Source organism: Lupinus angustifolius, chromosome LG04, assembly GCF_001865875.1.
Source record: "Lupinus angustifolius cultivar Tanjil chromosome LG04, LupAngTanjil_v1.0, whole genome shotgun sequence".
NCBI lineage: Eukaryota > Viridiplantae > Streptophyta > Magnoliopsida > Fabales > Fabaceae > Lupinus > Lupinus angustifolius.
Genome location: NC_032012.1, coordinates 21,976,059 through 22,003,828, shown reverse-complemented (window position 1 = coordinate 22,003,828; position 27,770 = coordinate 21,976,059). Strand labels below are relative to the sequence as shown.

General features: G+C 32.6%; 3 protein-coding genes across 4 annotated transcripts; 2 read left to right on the top strand and 1 right to left on the bottom strand.

Moving 5' to 3' along the window:
* LOC109346228 (DUF724 domain-containing protein 3-like) lies at window positions 4–5,556 on the top strand. 2 transcript variants are annotated; one of them, XM_019585665.1, is made up of 3 exons: window positions 4–681; window positions 1,842–2,390; window positions 5,214–5,556. In XM_019585665.1, exons 1-3 carry the CDS (start codon window positions 190–192, stop codon window positions 5,226–5,228), a joined length of 1,056 nt encoding a protein of 351 aa, XP_019441210.1. In that variant the 5' UTR covers window positions 4–189; the 3' UTR covers window positions 5,229–5,556. The 2 variants fall into 2 exon arrangements, with proteins under 2 accessions (XP_019441210.1, XP_019441209.1); XM_019585664.1 differs by lacking the exon at window positions 5,214–5,556 and adding an exon at window positions 2,870–3,212 and having other exon boundaries at window positions 5–681.
* LOC109346229 lies at window positions 7,342–8,136 on the bottom strand. The gene has a single exon (XM_019585667.1). The coding sequence runs from the start codon at window positions 8,067–8,069 to the stop codon at window positions 7,578–7,580; it is 492 nt and encodes a 163-aa protein (XP_019441212.1). The 5' UTR covers window positions 8,070–8,136; the 3' UTR covers window positions 7,342–7,577.
* LOC109344723 lies at window positions 17,837–18,484 on the top strand. Its single transcript, XM_019583475.1, has one exon. It carries the CDS (start codon window positions 17,837–17,839, stop codon window positions 18,482–18,484), a length of 648 nt encoding a protein of 215 aa, XP_019439020.1.

The window sequence follows — 27,770 nt, the reverse complement described above, 5'->3', positions numbered from 1 at the left end:
TTAGAAAGGAACAAAAATGCAATACATAGTACTAACTACTATGTGTGTCACAAAAATGAATCTTCTCAATATACATTTCTTCCACACACTATATAAACCTTTCATCCACTTTCACATTTCATTATTCTCTCTTCTCTTTTCTCTTTGAACCCTTTCATCACTTTAGAATCTCTACCTCTTCTTCATTCAATGGCTCCCAAATCCAAAGCTGCAAAAACCTCTTCCACTTCTTCCCCAGCCACAGCGCCCTTCAAGGCGGGCTTTGCCGTCGAGGTCAACTCCGACGACGACGGTTTCCGTGGTTCTTGGTTTACCGGCAAGATCATTCGCCGCCTCGTCAATGACCGGTTCGTGGTCGAATATGACAACCTCATGGCCGACGAGAGCGGTTCGAAGCGGTTGAGAGAGATTCTCAAACTCCACCAGCTCCGGCCAATTCCGCCGGTGGAGGCTGGCCGGGAATTCAAGTTCGGCGATGAGGTGGATGCGTACCACAATGACGGGTGGTGGGAGGGTCACGTTACTGAAGAGTGTGGGAATGGAAGGTTCGCGGTTTATTTCAGAGTTTCGAGGGAGCAGATCGTGTTCCAGAAAGAAGAACTCAGACTCCACCGTGAGTGGTTCGATGAGAATTGGGTTCCTCCATTCGAAAACCAACAGCATCAGCAGCAAGAACAAGAGGTATGCATTTCCATTTTTTACTTTGAATATGTTATCTAAATAATGTTGTAAACTTGTAATTATCATGCAGTGTTTATTTGTTTAATGTTTATTCATGTTTGTTGCATTAGAGAGAAATCTAGTGCTAAATTTATACCATTTGTGATAATGATAATGATAGTGAAGGGGCATTACTCATTTACTCCACTATCCATCAAGCATTTCATTTTTATATCTAAGATTTAAAATTTTATTATGAAATCATGGTCAATAAATTATTGATAATTCACTCTGGATATCATGTCAAATAAGCACTATTGCAATCATGATATTGAGATAAGTGAAATTTTTTGTACAATTGTGTTAAATACTGTATAGATATGTATATTGATGCGAGTGTGCATGGGTATTGAGGTTGTCTCATTTTGAAGTGAGGTAAACTTATTTTATGTATATGTGTCAATTCTAGCTGTATAAATTAGAGTAAATTACACCGACACCCCTTGAGTTTTAGTGAAATTACATAAATCATTCATCACTTTTTTACACTTATACAACCCCTAGTTTTTTACACTCTCATTACACTGACCACCCCTGCATGAGAAATATGTGCAATCTTTTAAACAAAAAATATGATAAATGCAATTAAGTTAAACAAAACATGATATAGTGTTGAAATATTGTTTGTTACAAATCAATGTATTTTCGTTATTTTTTGTTACAAAATGCATCAACAGTTCTAAAGAAATATTGTTTAAATCGCTTTTATACTTTATCCTAACGAACCAAAAATAATAAAGAAGTATTCACTTATATATTATTTGGATTTATCTCCACAATATGTCATGTTTTAGTTAATTTAATTGCATTTATTACATTTTTTTGTTTAAAAGATTACATTTATTTACTTTATAAATTATGAAGTTGATTGAGGTAATCAGTTAGAGGTTGTTATATGTTAGTTAATTGGGATGTTATAAAATGTAGGGCAATGATAATGTAATATAAATGTGAAAATGATTTGTGTAGTTTTCTCTCAGTTGAAGAGAGGTACTATAAGTTTCTTTTTGACTTGAACAGAGAATGTATCATGAATTGTGTGTTAGGATATTTATAATGTTAGCTTGATTACAATTTAATTGTTTTTTGCGTGATTGAGAATTTGAGATATTGAATTGCAGAAAGTGTTGTTGGCACCAAATGTGAAGTCTGCTGAAACTGTGATGCCAGATATGAAGTCTGCTCAAATTGTGACACTAGATGTGAAGTCTGCTCAAACTGTGACACTAAATGTGAAGTCTGATGAAATTGTGAATGAGGAGGAGAGGTTTAGAGTCGGGACACCAGTTGAGGTTAGCAGTGACGAAGAAGGTTGCCAGGGAGCTTGGTTTTCTGCCACTGTTATTCAAGTGATAAGAAAGGGAAAGTTCCTTGTTGAGTACCAGAGCCTACTGGCTAATGATGATTCCCAGCTTTTAAGAAAGGAGGTTGATACCCACCACATAAGGCCTCATCTGCCACAAACTGTTGTTAATGGTCACTTTAGTCTTCTTGAAGAGGTTGATGCTTTTCACAACAATGTCTGGTGGATTGGCACGGTTTCTAAAGTTCTTGACAACTCAAGGTATGTTATTTACTTCCGGAACAGAAGTGAAGAACTAGAGTTTCAGCACTCCAAGTTGAGGAAACACCAGGACTGGATTGATGGCAAATGGATCATGCCTTCGAAGGTATGGCACTATGACTGCACCTTGTGATAGCTAACTCATGTTGTCATAAATTTCTTGCTTTGATGTTCTGATGCCTTGTTTGGAAACTCATAACTTGTCTGTGAATGTGTGCATTATCCAAAAGGCTATAAATCTAATACTATTCATGGACCGTCTCTGGTGCAGCTTGGGCATAGCCAAAGGGTTTGTAGTTTTAGTATTCTTTTTCCAAAAATGAATACCTCCCTATTAGAACTTTACTTATTAGTTTTTAATGTATATTTTTTTGGGAGAGGGGGTAGTTGCATTTAGTGTTTCAGTATGCATATTGGAACTGCCTTTTTTTTTTGGTATTGGCTTCAATTGCATTGTGGAATATAAGTGAATGAATAAATTTTGCTTTTGGACTTGAATGTTTGGCTTTGGCTATCCAAAACTCTGGAGTAATGAAAGTTTTTTAAGTGGTTAACCTACGCGTAATGGATGATCTTGCACTCAAGGTGGACAAGGCGGAACAATCACATGACGAGCCAGCAGAAATGGTTAATAATCAGGAGAATATGCCGAGGAGAAGCTCAAGAGCAAGGTTCGCTAGCCAAATTCTAAAGGATTTTGTGATGGAATGACTAGTATTTTGGGGAGCATGTATAAGTGGGGGTCTGGGAATTGTTAGGAAAAGGCTCTTCCTCTCTATGGATGCTTTCTTTCCTTCTGTAATTCTTCCTTTGTACTTGATATTTCTTCTCGACTTTCTGTACTGAGAACTCTCCCTTACATCTGTGAGAGTTTATGGGATTCATTTCTATTACTATAATACATATTTCATCAATGTTGCTTAGATTCTCGCTGAGTTTACTTTAAATTATGCTCTACCCATTATATTGTGCTTCATTGTTCGCCAATGACTTAAAATAATAGAATGAAAGACCCACTGGCAGACCTCAAGTGTCTAGCCTATTCTGTGGAGATTGACATCAGAAGAGAGATTGTTACAAATGTCCCCCAAACCCTGAAGTTATTTCTCTTGCCAAGCTAAACAAAGGGCGGCCCGTGCAAGAGGCTTCTACTTAGTATAGTTTGGGGAGAGTAGATGTATGTATGCAACTTTACCCCACAAATATAGAGGCTTTTCCAGGATTTGACCAAAAATGCACCACCCCAAATTTTGCTAAACACAAACCCTGTTACATTCCAGCTCTCAACCAAAACTAAAAACACTAGGTTATGCTATAAAAATCAGAGTTATGAGAACCGGGCCATACTAGGCTGTCCGACCGGTTCACTTACTGACCATACTTGAAAATGACTTTAGTTTACTCTCTTAATTGAATGAGAGTTGAACCGCTTTGAACCAGTAAAATTTCAATCTAACTGTATTAAACTTGGTTAAACCGGAATAACCTAGGAAGTAAACTGGATTGTTTACTTAAAACTAGCAAAATTTGAACATTACTTTGCTTTTTGTTTGAGTTTGAAGATATGTTATTTCAATATAATTATATATAATTAATAATTATATAAAATTTTACAACTATATATTTATTGATAAAAATTATTAATTATATATGGAAGGATCTATTTTTCGGTGTGACTTGTTTCACAAGATTGATAAAAAATATTAATGCTTTATATTAAAAAATTGAATTTCCATCCCTACCCCTCACTCATCTCCTACCTTCCATCCCTAATTCCCAAATCTCCATTGTTACCATAACTCCACTGCTGAAACCCTAACCACCGTGGCATTATCTTCTCCGACCAGCCATAACCCATCTTCACCCTCCACCCTACCTCCACGCTCTCTTTGTCGAGCCGGAAGTCGTCATAACTATCTACTGCCTCTAATCAGCCCAAATTGCACTATTGGAACACCCCTAGCATATATCTGAAGTGACACCATTGCTGGAACTACAAAGAGACACCACTGGGTGTCACGGCCAGAGCTAAGCTCGTAAACCAACTTTTAATTATCAAATTTATTTTCTTGAACTTTTTTATGCCAGTTTTGGTGCTGGGTCGATAGTTGATTGGTGATGGCGAGGTTCACAAATCTGGTCCGAGCGGTGGCGGTTTCTGGAATGACTGTGGTGCTTATTTTTCGGGTTGGGTTATGCATTTTTGCCTGCAATTCGATGAGCACTACATTTTCGATCTCCACATTTGGTTGTATCTGGTAGCCATTACATTGTACTTTGTAGCTACCCTTCATATGACTTTTGGATTTAATGTTCGTCCTTCTCTTTGAGAATAAGGAAGATAGCTGAGATAATAGGTTCAAAATACAAAAGTGATGTCCATATATGTGTACTATAAAGTGGAAATCACATATGAAGAATTGAGTGGACTTGAAACTTCCATATATTTCAAATATCTTTTCTAGCCAGCCATGAAGTTTGAGAATAACTCGTCTGTCAAAATACAATTTTGGATTGGAACTATTTGTGAATGTGGACCCTCAGTTCGTCTGAGCCTGAGTCGAAGACTTAGGATCCTGCATCTCCTTCAGTTAATTAGGTGAAAATGTGCCTTAAATGGTGTTTTGATCCTAATCACCATTGATTGATGTTAGGTTTGTAGCATTTGCTTGTGTTGTTACTGATAGCTTATTAACATTGATTGATGTTGATATGTTAACCTTTTTCATAAAGATAGTTCATAGTAATCAACAAGCTAAAGTGCGAATTTGGTAGGAAGTCATTAACTCTATTTTAAAAGGGTAGTAAGAAATTGGCAAGTAACCTTTCCTCTCAAGTTTAGAAATCACATATTATCGTTGAGCATATAAACTATTTCTTGTTTTGAAGATCTTGACTTGCAATGATTTTTGGGTTACACTTTTTTCAGGTGTTGGAGTCCTGAACACGACAGAGAGTGCAAGATATAGAAGAAGAGTTAAAAACAGTTTCAGCCCAACCACGTTACACATTTCCTAGTAACTTTACGGTCAAGAATAAAATTTGTGTATATTTTAGGACATGCTATATAAATCAAACTTGAACTGATCTTACCAGATATGCTGATGACAAATTCTGGTTCCATGTTTATGTAGTTTGGTATCAGGGGTTGACCTTGTTCTCAGGGCTGAAGTCTGTAAATGCATTCTAAACTACTAGGCCCGCGACGACATATTAAATCATCTGATGTTTTTCATGAGATACTTCTGGAATTGAAACTTGGTTTTAAGTGTGGGGAATAGCCTCTCCATTAATCAGCATTCTGGGTTGCTGTGTCTCAATACAACAGAAATTTTCGTTATTCCAGAATGAAATGCATGCAACAGCCTATAAAAAAGTCAATCTGTTGCTTTCATATGTGGTTTCTCTGTTCCTGTTTTTTATTGCAGTGTAGTTTGATCATTGAAAAATGCAAAATTACAGGGGTAAAAATGGGACCACATCTGCTGTCCCACTTTGTTACTATTCCATGTATCATCAACTCTGATTGGTTAAAAAAATTATTTAAGTTAAAATTATAATTATTAAATATTTTTCTGACTAATCACATCTCTTGACACATAGAGTGAGACAAAGTTGTGTGGGACAGCAGATGTGTTCCCACCAAAAATACCTTAGAGAACATACAGAAAATTAGAATGGTTGGCTAGAAATAATTGGATTCTGAATGAAGTAATGGAAACATTAGTGAGGGGTAGAGTCACTGAGTCATCCCAAAATGTTAGATGATAATTGTCATGCCGTGAGCAATGCTATTTTGACGATATACTTTTGGCAAGTTTTTACAAATAAGAAAAAAACTAAACGCCTTGGTTTTAGGGAAACAAAAGCATGGCAAGGTTGATCCATATCAGAAATTACACACACAGAAATTTGCCTTATTCTGCTTATTAATAATTTATATTTTTCAACTTACATCATTTATTCTCGATTTTTTTTATCATTATCATTTACTAGTGTGTCGATCGGCACTTCGTGCCTATGGATCTATATTCTTATTTTTTATATATATTATTTTTGTTTTACATTCTTTAAAAAATAAGTTAATATAAAAAATGTTACATAGAAACTCAATAAAGATAAAAAATGGAAGAAGATTAATTAAATATAGAATTGAAGAAGAAAAGATAAAAATAAGAATTATGTCAAAGTAGTTATTTCTAGTTTTGACTTCATATATAATATAGATAGTTAATTTTATAACTTTTGTTCTTTATTTTAAGTTATTTAATTTTTTATTTATATATTTTTTATTTATTGAAGTATTAACTTATAACATTCAATTTATTAATCTAAAAACTGTGCTAGTCAAAACAGAGTTATTTGTTAAATTTTGATTATAATACAAATATTGAGTACTTTGATATTTTAATTATTGAAAGCTTTACTTAAACATATGGCAATTTATTTTAAGTGGACTTTAAAAAAAATTGTGGAGAAATAATTTCGAATATATATATTATTCATCATTTCTCTTCATTAGTTCATATTTTCTCTGATATCTTATATTTTTTTATGATTTATTGTTGAAGTTTGATTGTGAATTTGTTAAAGGCTCACATTAAAACGTTAATGTCTTAAAGTTTTAGATCAAAATATAATAGTATGGGAGGTTTTTAATTCTTATTTGACCTCTTATCTGTAAATTTGATGTTGTCCTAATGAATGGTATCAAGTTGATATTTCAGTGTAGCCAAATATTAATGTGGCCTGTTCTATTAGAGATAATATCAATATAATCTTAGATGACATTTGTAGCTTGCTCTAACAACAAAGATGTGCTAGGAACTTGTTTACGATATCAAATACTCGAAGATTAGCATTCGAGAGGGGATCCTAATTTTGAGATTCATACTTGATGGTGAGATTCTTGGAGTGTAAGTGTAAATTTGTTAAAGTCTTAATAGAGTAATTTAACTGCCTTAGAAATAGATGGGCTCATGAATTTATTGTTTTAAGATTTAGGTTGAAGATGTGTTAGCAATTATTATTTAGTCCATTATCTATAAATAGGAATATTAGACATTATATTTCATTTCTTTTATTTCAGTGTATGAGAAAGCTGGTTTACTCATAACTGCACCTCCAATATTCTGAATCTATGATCATAAATATCTAGCACTAGAACTGAACATGGAAACCATGACAACATACTACAACAACATTAACTTAATCATAAAAACCAACAACCTAATTTAAGTAAATAAAACACTCACATGTCACAACCTCATAAATTCAAAGGAATCAGAATTAATCAAACTTCTTTAACTTCAACAGCTCCACCAGCTTCTTTCACTTCCAACTTTCCCTTCTCAGCTTCTTTCTCTTCAATCTCAAAAGCTGAAACTGGGAAAGTTCTGAAAAGCCCAGAAGGAGCCTTGAAAGTGATTTTTCCACTTGGTGGATCATTCAAACAAATTTCATTAAGTTGGAGCCAAACCATAAGCTCTTTTACCTTCACACCAGTGAGTTTCTTGATCTTGCCAAACTCAACAGTGGCAGTGACTTCAGGTGCATAAGACACAAGCTTTCCAACTTTATGAAACTTGTGAGTTGAACTCTTCTTCTGAATCAGCCACACAAAACCACTCTCTCTGTCATAGCCACATTCTTCAATGTCTTTCAATGGTAAAAGACCATTGGGTAACCCTACTTCTTTGAGAAGTTCCTTGGATTTTATTTGACCCATTTCATCTCCATGGTACATTTCTGATCTTGCTTTGATCTCTTCTGAAACTAGAGCCATGTTTTTGTCTGTGAAGTTGTTTTTTTCTTTTTCAGATATTGTGAAGTAATGAAGTAATGATATTGTGAAAGCTGTAGGTTTATGGTGGGGTTGATATAGTTGTGAGCCTATAACATTGCCTTTGTCTATCTCATTAATTACATCAGTTGCCACTGTTCTTATTTGTAAACGTAAATTTTCTATTTTCTTTTCTCAATATTTTTGTTGCACCCATTGATATTATCTTAAACTAAGAGCTTAAGTTATTCCGGTTTAAATTGTAAAAATAATGAAACTGAACCATAAAATATAATTGGTTTGGTTCGCAGTTCAATATTTTATTAAAACTATTTAACTTTGGTTAGTTCTCAATTTTGGAAATTTATGAACTATTATAATTGAACCGCATATTAAAAAAATATATTTTTTTACTTTTATGTTCGGATGGTTATGATTTAAAGTTAGGAGATAAAATAAAATTAAGAATTTAGCATTATTAACACTTATAGGCTATAATAAAAAAAGGTGGACTATAAAAGAAAATAGACAAAGTAGAAAAAATAAATAACTAAACAAAATATCTTTAGTGTCCAGCCAAGAAAAATAGAAAAATAGAGAAGTAAAGGAAATAAAAAAAGAAAATAAAATAAAGAAAAAGGAAAAGGAATGGAAAGAAAGTAAAGAGAGGAGAAAGGGAGTTTTGATGTCCACATTTGAAGAAAGATAAGAGAGAGGAGAAAGGAAAAAAAAAACAGAGGAACTAAAACTAGTCAATCATTGGCAGCTTGGTTCTCTTCTTTCCCTAAATAAAATTTGTGTCTAATTAAAGTGAAGTGAATTATATTTTTTTATTTAAGTTACTAAGTTGTACAAAAAACTAAAATGAATTAACAAATTCATATCATCTCTAATATTAGATAGTCCAATATTAAATAAAAATAATGACATATATCCTTCAAATAATAATATAGATTTTAAATTATTTTTAAATATTTTTATAGGAATTATCAAACTTATTATAATCTCATATTGGAATGACATGATATCATATTTGACTAGAAAACATTCAACTATGGTGAGAATTTTTTCATATCAAACTTAAATCCAAGTATTTACTTAAAGGAAAGTAAATATATATTGTCTAAATCAAACACTATCATTAATTTCTGAGATGGTATATTTATTATTATTCTATAAAAATATTCTTAAATTCCTAAAGTTCTATATCACTATTAATTTATGTCACTCTTGTTCTTATTACAAGTTATTATTTGAAATTTTTAATAGTACATTTTATAAGATACTTTACATTTTATATATAAAATTCAATTATTTTTCTATTATTAATTAGCTAATGAAAAGATTGGCATAATAAGAGTTGGTGCAAATTAAATAGTGATAAAGTAGACCCCTTGCTTTGGTGGTTTATTTAAATGCACCTAATTTAATTTGAAAGAAATATTATAAAACACATTTATTTATTTATGATTTCTTAAATGAACTTAGATTTTTTTTTATCGATTTGTTGACATGAATAGATGCCACATTTATCCCATAAAAATTCTAAACAGATAGGAGTACCGCCTTGTTCATATATCATGCATCAAGTATATGTTCAAAATAATCAATGAAAATATTAAAAATATAAATAAAAAAATTAAAACTTAACAGAGTAAGTGATTCTGTAAACTAAAAGTAGAAAGACTTGATAATAGTTTTATTGAGCAATTCTACATCCTTTTAATAAATATTCCCTAAAACTTCAATACTAATTAAAATAACTATTCAATATAAAAGTAAACATTTCATTGTCTTGAAGTGGAAAAAACGTTAAAAACTATCTAATTTAATAATGAAAGATTTTAGAGAAAATTGTTTGAAAAAGGTAGATTTATCCATTTATTTAAACTAGCATGTCGACAAACACTTCGTATCTGCCGACCTTTATTCTTATATTATAATACTAAACATTAATTTTTTATTTTTTATTTTAGAAAATTATAATACTTTTTATTGGGTGTAAATATCTAACTTAAAATGAGATGTATTAATTATAATTATCTATGATTATATGATTTTTCTTTATAAATAAAAAATATTAAGGACAAAATAGGAAAATAAAATTATGGTAATAGTTATTTCAAGTTTTAACTTTATATATAACTAGCGTGTTGACTAGCACTTCGTGCCGGTCGACCATCATTCTTATTTTTTTTATATAAGTGTATTTAAGTATAAAAAATAAAACATATAAATTCAATAGAAAATATAAATTTAAGAATATAAGATGTAATAATTGATATAATATATACAAAAATTTTATAAACTTCTCGCGCATCTAATAATCATTATTGAGTTGTTGGATATATTTTTTTAATGTGATATTGTTTTATTTTTGGGTTGAGAAAGAGAGAAGATAAAAAAGAATGTGAGTAATAATGTATTAATGAAAAAAGAAAGCAAAATGTGAAAGTTCCATTTATTAAGGACAGACGTTAAAAATGATAAAAATGAATTTAAATATTACATGTGATTATAATTTTGTTTTGCCTTTATTAATAACTAGTGTGTACAGGCACTTCGTGTTCGCCGGCGAATATTGTTTGATACTGCATATTCAATTTTTATATATTTCATTTTTGTGAATTAAAATGTATTTGTTGTGTTCGGTGTACTTTATATTATATTTTTGTGTGATTATGATAATGTTTAATTAAATGTGAGATATGTGGTTAATTAATGTATTGGTGGTAGTTGCTTAAGATTATATAGTTTTTTTGTAAAAATTAAATAATGTTAAGGGTAATATAGGAAATGAAATTACACGATGAAAAAAGTTATTTTAAGTTTTAGGTTTATATATAGTATAAATATAAAAATTATGGGGAAACTACCACTCTACCTGGCTATTATTGACTACAACTAGTAGTCTAGTATTCAGTATTCACATCAATAATGGTTGAAATTTCTACAAACGCGTTCTTCAAAATAGGATAAACATTTAATGCATAACAATGGAAGTATTATTGAGTTGGAGAATTAGGCCAATCATAATGCTTTACGTGTAATGCAGTTGGGAAGGTTACATTTGTGATTAATAGATGGGCATCCATCCTCTACCTGCTTCCCCACCTACACTCCTTACATAATATTTAATTATGTACTGTCCCATAATCAATATTATTATTATTTTAAAATATTGTAATATGTACGGATTAATAATGTAAAATTTATATATAGTCAGTTTATCATCCATCATTTATTTGTCTTACTTTTATTTAAAAGTAAAAAATGATTAAATATAAATGATACAATAATAATATAAAAATATCTTACATTATTAGTATATACATATTTTTATTTTTAAAAAATAGTATGTACATTTATTGTATAAGATTATTTTACATTATTTGTCTATTATTCATTTTCATGTATTGTTCATTATTAATAGTTAAATAAAAAGTAATATACATTTCAACCATATGAAAATCTTTAAACTAATGATGTATGAACTTTAAACTCTATTTTTTCAGGGTTGTTGTCATAATCATCCTTTTAATATTAATATATGAGTAGTATAATTAAACACAATTTTCAGTACAATATCATAAATTCTTATTTTATTTTTTTGCAAATATTAGAGTTGTTTATCTTGTCGGTATTCTAGTATTTAAAGATTCCATCAATGTAAGGGAAAAAATGTGGTAAGGAATGGAGGCAGAGTAGGTTTTCTTAATCAATTTCAATAAGTGCATGCCATCATGTATTTATTGTTGAGATGCTATATTTAGATCTAAAACTTTTAATTTGGGCCCATATAATTTTAAAATTTTCATAATACCTATTTTCAATTATTTGTTGCCTTCATATTCTCTCAATCTTATATTTTACTTTCTTTCATCTTATATGTCAAACTACAAATCTCATTATCTCAAACTTGACTATTATCTTACTTCTCATAACTCCAAACATTACCACTTTGGTTGTGAGAATTCGTTTTAGTTAGTTACTTTTCACTTTCCACTAACTAGTATTGAAGTGAGAAAAACTTTAAACAATTGACTATTGTAAAAGTGTTATACATATTGACACTACTGAAAAAGATTTTAATTAAAATATAATAAGTGCTAAGTACAATTCAACTCACTTTTTTTATGTGTATCTTGTTTATTTAATTGATATAGTAATTTAACCGCAATGTTAAGCATCTCACACCAAAGAGGAAGAGATTATGAAAAATAGAGATAACTACATAAATTTAAATAGAGATAACTACATAAATTACTATTTGTGGTAGTAACCAATTTGATGGAGCATATTTAACGAGATCTCATCAACCATGTATATAAATTTGTTTAGAGAAATGAAAGACTTAAAAGTCATAAAATATATTTATGAGCTGTGATATAAAAACTGTATCGTGTCGACCGGTTCGACTAGAAAACCGGTAAATTTGATCCCTAATCGATACGGTATGGATGTTGAATCGACCAAATATCAAAACCGGTTAAAACTGGTGAACCAACTGGAATTTGACTAAACCAGCCAGTTTATACAAATATATTTTTTTTAAAAACTCATTACACGGTGACCTCTCTTTCCAACCACTCTTCAACACTTCAAGACACATGCTTCCAAGACATACGTAGATTACATCTTTTGGTTCCTAACAATGGTGTGTAATCTCGGTGACATCTGTGTAATCTTGGAATCAACTATTTGAAAGTAAGATTTGGTGCAAAAATGGAACCTCGATATGAGACAACTTTGACTCATTGATGTTAAACTCCAAATTTATTTGTTTGTAAGATGAGTTATGAACCTGTGTCATTTATTTATATTTTGCGTTTGTTAAGTGATACTTTTGATTGATATTTGTTTTACAATTTAGACTTTGAATTTGTTAAAGACTTAAAATTGTTTGTTTATGTTAATTCTGAGTAGAGTATGAATATGAATTATAAATTTGAGTATCTACCTATTTGAATTTTTTTGTTATAGGTTTATATATATATAAATATAAGCTGGTATGTCCGGTTTAATCGACATGTGATTCAATTACTGAACTACCGGTTGGACCACTATACCAGTACCCTGACCGATTTGATAATTTCCGGTACAGTTTTAACAACACTGCTTATGAGAGAATTCTAAAGTTTTTCATTTCCTTCGAAACTCAACTCATAAATAAATCTTAATGGAAAAAAATCTTGGCGGTGATTTGGCAACTAGAAAGAGCACAGCTCAATTTCAAGCCAAAGAAATCATCATATGCTTCGTTAAAAATGAATACATACTTTTTTACTAATGACTTGTAAAGTGTAATTGATCATATATCCAATTTAAAATTAGAAAATTGACAAATGACCTAACTTGCCATTTTATATATTAATTTTGCTTTGTAATAATGTTATAATGTATGTACTTTTTGACTTTATTAAATCTTCTGATAGAGGGTTTGTAAAGATCATTACTATATTTGCATAGAGTTTGTTTAAAAATATAATTACTTTAAATACAATTATTGTCCTTTTACTTTAGGTGGTTAGCTAGGATGTTCTTTCATGTGTCTATGTATACTTTTCTTTATATGTATTTAAGATTGAATTTTATGTATAGAAGAAGAAATCATCATTGGAAAAGTTAACCGCATTATGCTATAAAAAAATTATTTGAAATAGTTGTGACGCGACTAGATAAAAAATTTATTTGCATATATGAAGAATAACAACTAGGCCAGATATACAACTAATTTTAATAGCTAAAAAGGTGTTAAATTTCCATATTCAAATAATATATAATTTGAGTAACAATATGTATATATACACACACATATACCAGACACCCATTACGTACCGGTGGCGGAAGTTAAAGACAATCAGAGAAAGGAAATCAACAATAATACACTGAACCAACCGTGCAAAATTCTCCCTTTCTTCTTCTTCTCCAACTCTTTTTTTCTATCAACAGGTTACGAAACAATTGAGTTATACCTTCTACGAATAGGGTTTTAAAAAGGAATACATGAAATTATCTTATAAAGTATTTTATAGCTCTTAATAATATATTCTATTTATTATTTTTTCCTCAAACCTAATTCACGGACCATTCCTTATAATGAGGACATGCACTTGTCAAAAAGTCATTGTCCAGGTTCTTCAATGCGTGTAGGCAATATCAGCTAGATGTACCTCTCATGTTAATTTGGCTATCCACCCTAATTCCTTAGCATATGTTGTTTAACAATGACTCTATTTGCTTTACTTCTTTAGGAATTGATGCTCTCACCATCTGATTTGCATAATATTAGTTACTTATTTAAGAGTCTAAAATTTATACATCATTAGAGTAAAGATTTATACACATTCATCATCCATCATTCATTTATATTTTTTTTGAAGAGTTAACGATAATTCAAAATGAATGGTGAATAAATAAAGTAAAAATGTATAAAACTTATACACTAATAATACATATATATTTTTCTTAGCGGTTATGATTATGACACACCAATAAAAGTCATTGTCTTATTTTTATTAATAGTTGGTGGGTTTACTTCGATACATGCATGTAAAATTAAAGCAGTTTAGTTGAAATAAATATCTTTCAATGATTTCCCAACACACGACTATGCGGTAGTGGAATGTATAAATTAAACTCATAATTGAAAATAAGGATTTATGCTTGTGCAATGTCTCAAGCTAAAATCTAGATGAAACCAAAAGTATTACTAATACTGAGTAGAGGCTAAAGAATCATCCTATGTTTTTAATAGAGTCACAATTTCAGTGTGCAACAGTGAAACTGAAACTATCATGAATTGGATATAGTGATATAATGCCTCCTTAAATTACACTTAACTCAAAGATTAAAACTCGATTTTTTTATATTCTGAAAGTAACATTTGTTAGAAGAAAAAATATATATACATTGATTGCATAAGAGTTTTTTACACTACCACTGCATCAACAACTATTTATTTTTAATCATTACCGACTTTTCAGAAAATGTAATCCAAATAAATAGTAAACAATATACTAATTGTATATACATATTGCATAGATTTAATACTGTTGTTAGAAATAGTAGTCATTTTCATTTAGGACAGAAAAAATGGATTGAACATTTACTGGAAACTATTTTATTTTTTCATGGTAATTTTTTTATCAGGCTGCATTTTTGGAATTCCCTTAAGAAAATCTGAATCAAATAATTGCAGTGGCGTACATCTTTCGATCATCATTAATAATTTTGTTTCTTGAAATTTTAGAACGAAAATCTCATTTCCAAATCAGAGATAAGTCTTAGAGATTTTAGCCTCGTGCCATAAAGTATGTTAGAGAGAGGAATAATATATTGAAACCCACTTTTTTGTATACTATTGACCCCTACTTTATATGAAGTTATTGCATGTTTCCCTAAAATGAATAAATTAGGCTACCATGACCATGTGCCCAATTCTAAATTAGGAAATAGATTACCTAATTGATTATTTTTGATGAAATAAAATGTGAATACGACAAATGATAAAATATGAAGAAAAAGGTGAGCAACAAGCAAGAAAAACCATTCAACAATTCATCAGATATTCATTTTAGTATTACAGAGGACCATAATGAAGCTCAACCACAAAAACCAATTCCCACTTTTATTTAACTAAATAATAATACTTCGTTTATCAATAGTAGCATGGGCCTTAGCATCAGGACTAGGCTCAACAGATGGGTTGGGCTCAACAGGCTTGCCCATTTCATATACTATATTATGTTTTAATTTATGTGGTATTTGACTATATCAAATCTTCTCATGGAGGATTTTCGAAGAATATGACCATACAGGGAAGCTAGTAAAAGGGGTAACTTCATTTTGGAAATGATAATTTTGATATTAGGAGAAAGATAAATAAATGTAAGTTCTTACGGTATATGTATTTTATACATTGTTATTATATTATTCACTGTTCATGTTTAATCATCATTGACTCTTCAAAAAAATAATACAAATAAATGATGCATAATGTACTGAATGTGTATAAATCTTTACACTAGTAATACATAAGTATTATACTCTTTCGAGAATTAGAAAACTTTATTTTTGGATACAATATTTTTCTTTTCTTAATAAGCACCTTAGGGTGCTCATCAACAAGAGCTTATTATATCAAGTCTAGATTATGTACTGGATAGTCCAATACATATGAAGCTATATTATTAAAAAGAAATTGAAGAACATATGTCATCATTTTAATTTATTGCTGGATCCTTTAGTACATGTGGATACTATTATATATGATATAAAGCAAGCATGCATAGGATTTGAATGGCTTATTGCTCTCACACTTTTCAAACAAGCCTTTTAAAGAATCAAATGACAACTTGCATGTGGGAAACCGGGTACATGCTTGATTCCCCTTAAGCAAGAACCCGGGTTCGAGTCTTGTGGATAGAAAAAATGTCTGTTGGGAGAGTTAGCCCCACTTACCTGTGGATGTGCCCAGTTCGGACAGGATTGCCTCCAGTGCGAGGCCTATGGGAAACCAAAAAAAATGACAACTTGCATTTTTATAAAAATATAATTTTTTGTTCAAAACCTGAAAGCTGTAATAGAAAGAGTCAATCTCAGTTAACCCATGAGTTGAATATCGTTATTTTGGTTCAAATAATGAGGACGTGGTCACCTGTTTTTGAGTAGCAGCAAGATGCATTAGAGTGGATAAAGTGAAGAACGTGTTGTAGCAAGAGCAGTTCGGTGATTGCAACAATAATGTTTGTATATGTTATTAAATATTGCACTACAACTGTAAACAATTTCTTTGGACCATTCCCTGATATCATCAACTAAAACTTACATGAATGGAGTTTACTATGCATGGAATGAGTAACAATTGTACACCACAAACCCATACTGCATATTTATCACTTGCTGGTTGAAAAGAATCAAAAGACAGTAATAATCTAACACAACATTCACATACTCATCAGAAATTCAAGGAAACGTTATTTGCAAAACATTTTGTACATCAAAACTCACAACATTCTTCACGTAAAAAGAAAGAAATTGTGGGATTTCTTTTCTATTTTTAGAAAAGAAGTTGTCTGGTTTTAATGAATAAAAACGTTGTACTTATTGGATATTTTGTAATTCAAGAATGACTAAAAACAGAAAGTAGTTATGTTAGGTATAACCACATACTATAAATAGAAGTATTCCATCAATCCATTGTATTGATAGATGATGAAATCCATTGAGTAAAAATGGAATTCTATCACACATACTTCTCAATCTTATTTTCCTTCTACATCTTCTTGAGTGAATCTGTGAGCTTGAGTGTTGAAATTCTCTTCTTCTCCAACAAAGTGGTATCAAGAGTAAGTGCACGAGCATCCTCTACTTCTTATTTGTTATGTTTTGAAAGGAAAGTATCGAAAGATGGGACATCAAGGCACCACCTTCCCTGCAACACTTCCGGTTCTTGATGGTAAGAATTGGAACAGATGGAACATCCAAATGAGAGCCATAAGGGGCTTTCAAGAACTTGAAGAAATCGTCGAAGAAGGGTATCTAGAAGCAACAAATTCTCAGAGATTAATGCAAAAGGAGAATAGAAAGAAGGATTGTAGAGCCATGTGTCTCATTCATCAATGTGTTGATGAGGCACATTATGAAAAAATAGCAGCTACAAAGTCATCACAAGAAGTATGGCAGATTTTAGGAAGTGCAACAAAGGTGCAAAGCAATTAAAAAAGGTCAGATTACAAACTATGAGGCGCCAATATGAATTGACGCAAATGGATGTGAATGAAAGAGTTGCTCAATTCTTCAATAGAATAATGAGCCACAAAAATCATATGAAGGCGTGTGGTGAGGTGATCAATGATCAAACAATCATTGAAAAGATCCTAAGAACTATAACCCCTAAATTTGACCACATAGTTGTGGCAATTGAAGAATCTAAGAGGCTTGAAGAATTGAAGTTAGAAGAAGTTCAAGGTTCTCTTGAGGCTCATGAGCAAAGGCTAATCGAGAGATCCTCTGATAAAACCATCAAGCAGGCCCTGCAAGCACAAATGTCCAAAAAAGGTGGATATTACAGCAGGGGTGGAAGCAGAAGCAGAGGAAGGGGGAAAGAATTCAAAGGCAAGAACACAAGTTTTCAATTCCAAGATCAAGAAAGGCATGATTATGATCACCCTAGTAGCACAACAACAAGAAGAGGAGGATTCAACAATTGGAAAGGTGGGAAGAAGAGGATAGACAAAAAGAAAATCAAGTGTTTTAACTGTAATAAGGTTGGACACTTCTCAAATGAGTGTCAAGCTCCTCCAAGTCAAATTGATCCTAACAGTAGGAACCATGATGAGGCACACGTGGCAAAAAAAGAAAGCGTAGACAAGGATGATGAGAGCTCTGTCCTACTAATGATGACAACAAACTAGAAGAAAATCAGTGAGAAAACTTGGTACATTGATTCTGGTTGTTCTAACCACATGACAAGCCATATGGATTGGCTTGTTAACTTTGATCCAAGCAAAAGGAGTAAGGTCAAGTTTGCTGATAATAGAATGATTCAGGTAGAGGGTACATGAGATGTTGTGATAGAAAAGAATGATGGAAGGAAGCAATGATCACATATGTGCTCTTTGTACCTAATATAAGGAACAACCTCATAAGCTTGGGATAATTACTTGAGAAAGGATTCTCAGTCAACATACAGAATGGATACTTGGAGATTTTTTATTCTGCAGCAAAAAAGATCATGAGGGCTCCCCTTGCACAAAACAGAATTTTCCAAGTAAGTCTCAACACAATTGAATCACAATGTCCCAATCTTGAAGTATTATATGACGATACATGGCTATGGCACATGAGATTGGGTCACCTTAACTTTAAGGACCTTAGTCTCATGAAGTCAAAAGATATGGTTCTTGGACTACCATCAATACAGATACCAGAAAAGGTATGTGATAATTGCCTAATTAGCAAGCAATCAAGGATCTCTTTTAACAACTTTACTGCATCTAGGGCTAATAGTCTTCTACATATAGTATATTCAGATGTTTGTGGACCATTAGAAGTACATTATCTAGGAGGAAACAAGTACTTCATAACTTTTGTAGATGACTTCAACATGAAACTTTGGCTTTATTTGATCAAGGTTAAGATTGATGTATTTGCCATCTTCAAATCCTTCAAATGCATGGCTGAAAAGCAGGTTGAAAAATCAATCAAAATTATGAGAACAGATGGTGGGGGTGAGTTCAACTCTAGAGAATTTGAGGCATTCTACAATGAGAATAGAATTCTGCATGAAGTAACAACATCATATACTCCTCAGCACAATGGTGTTGTTGAAAGGAGAAATAGAACAATTTTGAACATGGTGAGGAGTATGCTGAAGTGTAGGGATCTGCCACAGAGTTTGTCCTACCAAAAGACTAGAACAAAAGATCCCCGAGGAAGTTTGGACAGGTAAGAAGCCATCAATCAAACACTTCAGGATTTTTGGATCACTCTGCTACAAGCACATACCAGGCAAAAGGAGAAAGAAACTAGATGATAAAAGTGAGCCAATGATCCTAGTTGGATATCATCCTACATGATCATACAAATTTCTCAATCCAAAAACACTTCAAGTCATGTTTAGTAGAGATGTGCAATTCATCGAATCTAGTTCTTGGAAGGAAATCAAGTCATAGAACCTACCATACAAGTTCCTCTTGAATGGAATCCTTGTGACCTCAATTATGAATCTCAACAGTTGGATGAGGTTGAGCCACAATCAGAGACCAGAACCAATGAAGTTGATGCAAGAAGATATACTAGAATAAGAAGTCTACCTGCTAGATTGAGAGATTGCCAAATCTCACCTGATGAAGTTGTTACTAATGATGGGAAACTAGTTCAGTATATTGCCTTATTTGTAGACATTGAGCCAATTACAATTGATGAGACAGTTAACAACAAAGTCTTGAAAGAGGCTATGCAAGAGGAATTAAAGTTCATCAACAAAAACAAGACTGAAGAGCTAGTGCAACCACTAGTAGACAAAGTACTTATTGTTGTAAAATGGGTATTTAAAACTAAACTGAATCCAGAAGGGGATGTGGTTAAGCACAAAGCAAGACTTGTTGTCAAGGGGTTCATGCATAAAGAGGGAATTGATTTCTCTAATGTGTTTGCTCTAGTTGCAAGATTGGAGACTATTAACTTGTTGGTAGCCTTGGCTAGCTGGAATAATTGGTGTGTGTGGCAATTAGATGTCAAGTCAGCTTTTCTCAGTGGTCCCCATGAGGAGAAGGTGTATGTCAAGCAGCCACCAGGTTTTGAAATTAAAGGCAATGAGCACAAGGTGTATAGGCTAAGAAATGCCTTGTATGGGTTGAGACAAGCTCCAAGAGCTTGGAACAAAAGGATAGATGCATTCTTTCTAAGTTTAGGATTCAAGAAATGTGATGTGGAGCATGGTGTGTATGTGAATAACCTGAACAAATGTGACATCCTAATCATTTGCCTCTATGTGGATGATTTTCTAATCACAAGAAGCAACTCAGACATAATTGAAGATGTGAAACAAAGCCTCAAGTCTGAGTTTGAAATGACTGACCTAGGCAAGTTATCCTACTTCCTTGGGATTGAATTCAAGCAAGTTGATGAAGGAATCTTTATACATCAAAGAAAGTACACACTAGATGTATTAAAGAAGTTTAATATGGTGAATTACAACCCTGCTGAAACACCTGCAGATGCCAACCTAAAGCTGGACAGAGGTGAAAAGGAATCTACTACAAATGGCACCCTGTTTAGACAAATTGTTGGATGCCTAATGTTCATATACCATACCAGACCAGACCAGAAAGGTTTGGTGAGCAGATTTATGAATGACCCTAAGAAATCTCACCTTGTTGCAGCCAAGAGAATTTTGTGATATCTAAATGGCACACTTAACTATGGAATATTACTCCATAATCAGAAAAATTGCAGATTACAATTGGTAGCCTACTCTGATTCAGATTGGAGTGGTGATTTGTTAGAGAGGAAAAACACTATGGAATATGTGTTTCTACTCTCTGGTTCACCCATCTCATGGTGTTCCAAGAAGCAAGATGTAACACCATGAATTTTCTGTGTATGTTTTATTATTTATTTATTTTAATACCGATTAATTTTAGAAATTAATCGGTATTGAATTAGACTAAACCGTAGTTGAGTGTTAGTCTTGTTTTGTGATTTCCTATTTTGTGGTAAATTGTTGTAATTTTATGTGATGGAAAGTTTTTGAGCTGCTGTCAGACCCAAATTCTCCTGAATTCGGCCCAATAACGTGTTTTTGAGTTCTATAACTCGGAATCGAATTCCGATTGCGCTATTGGCTTCGAAATATTATTTCGAGTAAAGATCGACATCAAGTTTGTCGAGAACGCATTTCTGAATATTTTTCACTCTGAATTCCGTGTTTCGAAGTTCTTACTCTAAACCGAAGTCAGGAGATTTTTAATATCCAACCGAGTATTAGCCGAAAATAATCGAGCATGGTATATTCGTGAATGTTTCTCCGAAAAGGTCACATCGCTTTCATGTAAGAGGCTTGCTTGTGGAACAAGCAAAAATACATATCCTCTTACACAAAATCACTTAAATCACTCATCTACCTCTTACAAATATACTTTTTGGAAGAAACCATTGGTCTTTACCCACTCTCAAATCTGATTTCTTGTCCTTAAAAGCCAACACCTAGCTTAGGAGGAAACCATTGACATTTTCTCTATACACTTTAGAATTTTAAGAACTCTTAAAGTAGTTCTTCTTAGTTCTTCATTTTCTTCTTCATTTTGATTCTTCATCTTCTTAAGATCTAACCATTAGATGTTTATGAAATTTTAGTATGATGTTTATATGTATGTTATGAACATTTTCAACCTTTGAAATGTTCTAAAAATCTTCCTAACTCTTGTTATGTTCAAATCTCTAAATAGATGTTTTCGTGAGCTTAGAAAGTTATTTTGAAACCATGAACTCTTTGTGTTCGTTCATGGGGCTATTTTTAAGGTTTAAATATTTTTGTTGATTTGAGTTAAAGGTGATGATTTTGAAAGGAGCCTTTAAAAAGTTTTGAACCATGTAAAGTTTGAAACTTTTCATTTGTTTTTGGCTTGAGAAACCATAGCCTTGAACAAATATAAAATAGTTGTTTTTCGAAATTTGATGATAGAAATAAATGTTGTAGTGGAACATGGTTAAAGGTGATGATATTTACATCAAAGGAACCTTTGAGGAGTTTTCTAACCATGCAAAGTTTGGATTATTTTCACTTGTTTTTGGCTTGAAAAACCACGGCCTTAGACAAGTTTAGAATAGTAAATTTTTAATGATGAGGTTTGGTTGTGTTTCAAAGGGGGTGATTTTGTTATCAAATGAATCTTTAAATTGTTTAATGATAAGTTGAAAGATCAAAACTTTCCTTAGCATTAGGTCTTAATCATGACCTATATGTGTTTAGGAAAAGCTTAATTTCTAACTTTGAAATGCAAAATGTTTGTGGATGAGTTGTTGTGAAAAAGTGTAGCTTAGGAAATTTTGAGTTAAAAGTTTGTTTAAGTATGAGATCAACACTATCAAGAATGTGTTGAAACGACCATGAGAAACTATTGTATAAAATATGGAATCTATTTAAGATGACTTACTTTAAAGTGGTAAGATCAACTTAGAAGATATTGATTTAAAAAGTGTGGACTTTGATTAAGAAACTTACCTTGAAATGGTGAAGTATGACTTAAAAAGTCTTCATAAAAGTATAAATTTAGGTTGAGATAAAAGTATAAAAAGTCTTACTTCTATTTCATTGAGTGTTATGATTTGAATCATTAAACTGAGTTTTATTCCTGTGAGTTGTCTGGCCAACAAATTACACCTCTTAGATACATTGGGGAAGGACCGAGAGGTGAACCCAACTATCCGACCATTCAGTTATTCAAACTAGAATCCTAATTCACGAGAGTAGTATTAGGATTCTCGGGGGTTTCTGGAATCCACCTTGGGTTGCTACGAAACAATTGGATAGAAAGATCCAAGTAAAAGATTTGATTGATAATCTTACCACGAGAGTAGGTGCGACTTCAATTGAATACACGTACCAGAGCTCGAGAGAAGATGACACATATCAAAGAGCAATTCATCCTCACAACTTAAAGTTCATGAAAAGGAGCAAAACACGGATTTGCGAGTGTAAAGGCGGTAATCCTTATCTTGGGAACTCTTCCTAAATTAGATTTCAATCTCTTTTGATTATTTTCATAATTATTCTTGGTAATTGTTCTAAATTCATTTTTATTCCTTATTTGAGTTAAGTATAAATTAATTGTTATAATTAAAGGAGTTTTCCAGTCCTCGTGTGATCGATATTTTATTACTTGAAATAATCGTGCACTTGCGATTTTCCCTATCAAGTTTTTTTGTGTGTCGTTGCCAGAGACTGTGCCAAAATTTCTTTAATTCTCAATTAATTCATTACTTTACTCTAGTGTATTACGCATTTTCTTTTTCTTGGTACTTCTGCAGGTTGCACATTTGGTTTATGCAAAGTTCAAATTACAATTCAGAACTAGAAATGACTTTACGTAGAAGAAGAATGCAACAAAGAGAAAAACCAAGAGAAAGACGTGGGCGTGTACAAACAATGGCTGAACGAGATGAAAAATCATTTCGTGACTACGCAACCCCTAATGTTCATATTTCACGTCCTGGAATAATTCGCCTAGTTATTGAGGCAGAGAACTTTTCTTTGCCATATGCTCTGATCCAAATGGTGATGCAAAACCAATTTGGAGGTGGAGCTCATGAAGATCTTAATGCCCATATTGATCAATTCTTGGAATTCTGTGAGACAATGAGAATTTATGGGACTTCTGAAGATGATATTCCCCTCCACATGTATCCGTATTTCCTTAGAGAGACGTGGCTAAGGAATCAAAATGCTGAAATTCAAGCAACATGACGAACTTTGGAGGAGGCTTTTCTCAACAAATACTTTCCTCCTTCCAAAACTGTGCACTATAGAAACCTCATCCAGAACTTCAGTCAAAAGGATGGGGAGTCAATTGCTGAAGCTTGGGAAAGATTAAATGAGTTGACTGAAGCTTGCCCTCATCATGGTATTCCACCTTGGATGCTGGTTCAGAACTTCTACAGTGGGCTAGACTTTCCATCACAACAACTATTGGACTCTTCAGCAGGTGGTGCTTTTATGTGCAAAGGAATTGATGTTGCTTTAAAGATCATAGAGAATGTGGTTTCTAATCATCACCAATGGGCGAATGAGAGGAGACACCATCCAAGAAGAGTCTCTAGTGCACAATATTCAAGCAATCAGATGGAGAAGATAATTTCCACGTTGGAGAACATTTCTCACAGGTTTGGAAAGCTAGAAAAGTATCATGCTAATGCTATTGGGTCTACTGCAACATGTGAGGGGTGTGGAGTAAAAGGACATGAGTGGTCTGAATGCAAACACTTCACTGAACCTGAACATGGAGCATTGACTAATGAACAACTTGAATCATGTAACTACTATGATTACAAGGAGAGGAGCGGGAAACAATTCAACCCACCATACAGGCAGAACAATCCCAACCTTTCTTGGAGGAGCAACAACACTCTGAATCATCAATACTAGGATGGACCAGGGAATAGGAAACCTCCAACAAGGTTTCCACAAGTACAACTTCTCTTATTGATCCTACTCTTAAAACATTAATGGAAGGTCAGGAAAAATTGTTTGCTAACCAAAATAAATTTTATGAAGGTCAAGTCATGATTAATAAAAGTTTTTCAAACATGCTCAATGACTTGAATTCTAAAATAGAAAACATGACCATCCATTGTAAAATTCTGGAAACACAAATTTCCCAACAAGCTAATAATCCTAATAGACAAATATGGATGTTTCGAGGAGAGCCAGAAAAAAAATCCAAATAATGAACATTGTAAAGCTGTCAAATTAAGGAGTGGAAAGGAACTAAGTGATATTCCTCAAATTAGGAAAAATGCACAAGTGGAAGAGGAACATACTGAGACACAACCCCCTGAAGGGGAGCAAAATTTTGAAAAGATGTCTAAGTATGTAGCTCCACTACCATATGTACCACCAGTTCTTTTCCCCAAAGATTAGCAAATGCAAAATTAGAAAAGAAATTTTGGAAATTTTTGGATATTCTTAAGAAATTATATATCAGTTTACCATTCACTGAGGCACTGGACGAGATGCCTGCATACACAAAAATTCTTAAGGATATTTTATCTAAAAAATAAGACTAGAGGATAATGAAATCATCGCTTTAACTGAAGTGTGCAGTGCTTTAACTCAAAATAAATTACCTCCTAAATTAAAAGATCATGGTAATTTTTTTATCCCATGTTTAATTGGAAATACTAGTTTTGATCACGCCTTATGTGACTTAGGGGCAAGTGTGAGTCTCATGCCCTTATCTGTGTGCAAAAAGTTGGAAGTGGGTGAACTAAAACCCACTACTATATTACTTTAATTAGCAGATAGGTCAGTTAAATTCCATATAGGCATCTTGGAGGATGTCCCTATAGACCCTTTTTGGCTACTGCTGATGCTATAATTGATGTAAATAATGGAAAACTTTCCCTAAGCATAGGGGATGAAAAAGTTGAGTTTGATATTGCTAAATCTATTAAACAACCTTATCTCGAGGATTCATATTTCAGGGTTAATATGTTGAATCAAGTTGTGAAATAGGAAGCAACTAGAGTGCAATCTAAGGATCTCTTAGAGAGATGCATAGTAGATGGCAACACTTCGGACGTTGATGAGGAAGTGGCTGAGGTTATTGAATTTCTGAATGCAAGCCCAACACTTCCTCACAACCCGCAAGATGAGACCTTGAAGGTAATGTCCAAATCTGAATATTGGGAGGAGGGGAAAGCACCTAAAATTGATTTAAAAACACTCCCCTCCACCATCAGGTATGAATTTCTTGGACTTAATTCATCTTATCCAGTTGTTGTTAATGCTAAATTAAATAAATTGAAAAATGAAAAATTGCTAAGGTTCTTGAGAATGTACAGGAAGGTAATAGGATATGCATTGGATGATATAAATGTATAAACCCTTCATGTTGCATGCATAGAATTTTCATGGAGCATAACCATAAAACTTCAATTGAAAACTAGAGGAGACTAAATCCTAATCTGAAAGAAGTAATTAGGAAAGAAGTGCTGAAACTTTTAGATGCTGAGGTAATATATCTTATATCTGATAGCGAATGAGTGAGCTCAGTTCATGTGGTTCCTAAAAAGGGAGGATTGCCTGTTGTGAAAAATGAGAAAAATGAATTAATACCAACTAGAACAGTCATATGTTGGAGAATGTGCATTGATTATAGAAAATTAAACACAACCACTAGGAAAGATCACTTCCCTCTCCCATTCATTGATCAAATGCTTGAAAGGCTTGCTACACATGAATATTTATGCTATTTAGATGGGTACTCGAGATTTCATCAAATCCTCATTCACCCTGAAGACCAACAGAAAACTACTTTCACATGTCCTTATGGCACCTTTGCCTATATGAGAATGCCTTTTGGGCTATGTAATGCATCAACCACTTTTCAAAGATGCATGACTGCAATATTTTCTGATTTTATAGAAAACATAATTAAAGTTTGTAAGGATGATTTTTCTGTTTATGGACTTTCATTTGATGACTACTTAACAAATTTGACAAAAACATTGCAAAGATGTGAGCAAGTGAATCTTGTGTTGGGGCATTTAATTTCAGGAAAAAGGATAGAGGTAGACATGGCAAAAATTGTAGTAATAGAAAATATGCCACCACCAATTAACATCAAAGGTGTTAGGAGTTTCTTAGGCCAGACATGATTTTACCGCATATTCATAAAAGATTTTTCAAAAATTGTGAAACTCATTTCTAACCTTTTAATGAAAGATATTGCATTTGATTTTAGGGTTGCTTGTCTAGAATCATTTTGCAGGTTGAAGGAGGCATTGGTCACTGCACCAATATTGCAATCACCAGACTAGAATCTCCCATTTGAAGTGATGTTTGATGCTAGTGACTATGCTATGAGAGCAATATTAGGCTAAAAGAATGACAATAAGATGCATGTAATCTACTATATAAGCAAAACACTTGATGGAGCTCAATCCAACTATGCCACCACATAGAAGGAGCTACTAGTTGTTGTGTTTGCCTTCGAAAAATTTAGGTCCTACCTAGTAGATTGTAAAGTTATAGTCCATATTGATCACTTAGACTTGAGATACTACGGGTAAGAAAGAAGCCAAGCCACGTCTCATCCGATGGATTCTCCTTCTGCAAGAATTTGATTTGGAGGTTGTTGATAGAAAGGGAACATATAATCCAGTTGTAGATCACTTATCTCGGCTTGAACATCCAAGTGGAGGGGAGGAGGACATACATATTGATGATTCCTTTCCTGATGAGCAACTCCTCCTCCTCGACACTGTAGATTCACCTTGGTATGTTGACTTTATAAACTATTTGGTCAGCAAAATTCTTCCACCTGAAATGACACCATAATAAAAAAAGAAATTCTTCTCAGATCTGAAGAAGTATATATGGGATGATCCTTACCTCTATCGACTCTGTGCTGATGGTATTTATAGAAGATGTGTTCCAGAAAGAAGTGTCAAAGATCCTGAGTTGTTTCCATTCTA

Coding starts and splice junctions, on each gene's coding strand:
- LOC109346229 (XM_019585667.1), bottom strand. CDS start 8,069: ATGGCTCTAGTTTCAGAAGAGATCAAAGCAAGATCAGAAATGTACCAT.
- LOC109346228 (XM_019585664.1), top strand. CDS start 190: ATGGCTCCCAAATCCAAAGCTGCAAAAACCTCTTCCACTTCTTCCCCA. Junction 682..1,841: donor ATCAGCAGCAAGAACAAGAG/GTATGCATTTCC, acceptor ATTGAATTGCAG/AAAGTGTTGTTGGCACCAAA. Junction 2,391..2,869: donor AATGGATCATGCCTTCGAAG/GTATGGCACTAT, acceptor CTTGCACTCAAG/GTGGACAAGGCGGAACAATC.
- LOC109344723 (XM_019583475.1), top strand. CDS start 17,837: ATGGATGTGAATGAAAGAGTTGCTCAATTCTTCAATAGAATAATGAGC.